The sequence below is a fragment of the Crocuta crocuta genome, unplaced genomic scaffold (genome assembly GCF_008692635.1).
Source record: "Crocuta crocuta isolate KB4526 unplaced genomic scaffold, BGI_CrCroc_1.0 scaffold139, whole genome shotgun sequence".
NCBI lineage: Eukaryota > Metazoa > Chordata > Mammalia > Carnivora > Hyaenidae > Crocuta > Crocuta crocuta.
Window position 1 is genome coordinate 11234850 of NW_027533258.1, and position 533 is coordinate 11235382.

At 70.2% G+C, this 533-nt stretch overlaps 2 protein-coding genes across 3 annotated transcripts in view; one reads left to right on the plus strand and one right to left on the minus strand.

Annotated features, from left to right (window-relative positions):
- The window catches only part of WSCD1 (WSC domain containing 1), a 12099-nt gene extending 11577 nt beyond the window's left edge, over nt 1-522 (plus strand). The window contains exon 10 of the mRNA XM_077746878.1: nt 166-522. Within this exon, the coding sequence (XP_077603004.1) occupies nt 166-518 (353 nt within the window). The 3' untranslated portion in view covers nt 519-522. The remainder of the gene's footprint in view (nt 1-165) is intronic.
- The window catches only part of LOC144217097 (uncharacterized), a 68883-nt gene that overhangs the window by 702 nt on the left and 67648 nt on the right, over nt 1-533 (minus strand). For both annotated transcript variants that reach the window (XM_077746599.1, XM_077746598.1), the window contains one exon: nt 31-343. The gene's annotated coding sequence lies outside the window, so the exon portion shown is untranslated. The remainder of the gene's footprint in view (nt 1-30; nt 344-533) is intronic.

Here is a 533-nt window from a genome sequence, read left to right on the forward strand (position 1 = left end):
AAACAAACCGGAACACGACGAGAAGCCCACCTACTCGCTCTTCCTTGCCGGAAGGGGAATCTCACAGAGTAGACGGCGGCTCCGCTGTGCGTCCGGCCGCAGGGTGGGTCACTTGGCTCCGTGGGGCCCCGACCTCACGCCCCGACGCGCCTCCTCTCCCGCCAGAGTGGCCGGACTTCGTCAACAGCTACGCGGCCTGGTGGTCGTCGCACGCGCTGGACTGGCTGCGCTTCGGGAAGCGGCTGCTGGTGGTGCACTACGAGGAGCTGCGCCGCAGCCTGGTGCCCACGCTGCGCGCCATGGTGGCCTTCCTCAACGTGTCCGTGAGCGAGGAGCGCCTGCTCTGCGTGGAGAACAACAAAGAGGGCAGCTTCCGGCGGCGCGGCCGGCGGCCCCACGACCCCGAGCCCTTCACCCCTGAGATGAGGGCGCTCATCGACGGCTACATCCGGACGGTGGACCAGGCGCTGCGCGAGCGCGGCGGGGCGGGGCTGCCGGGCGAGTACGTGCCCAGATGACGGCCCGGCGACCTC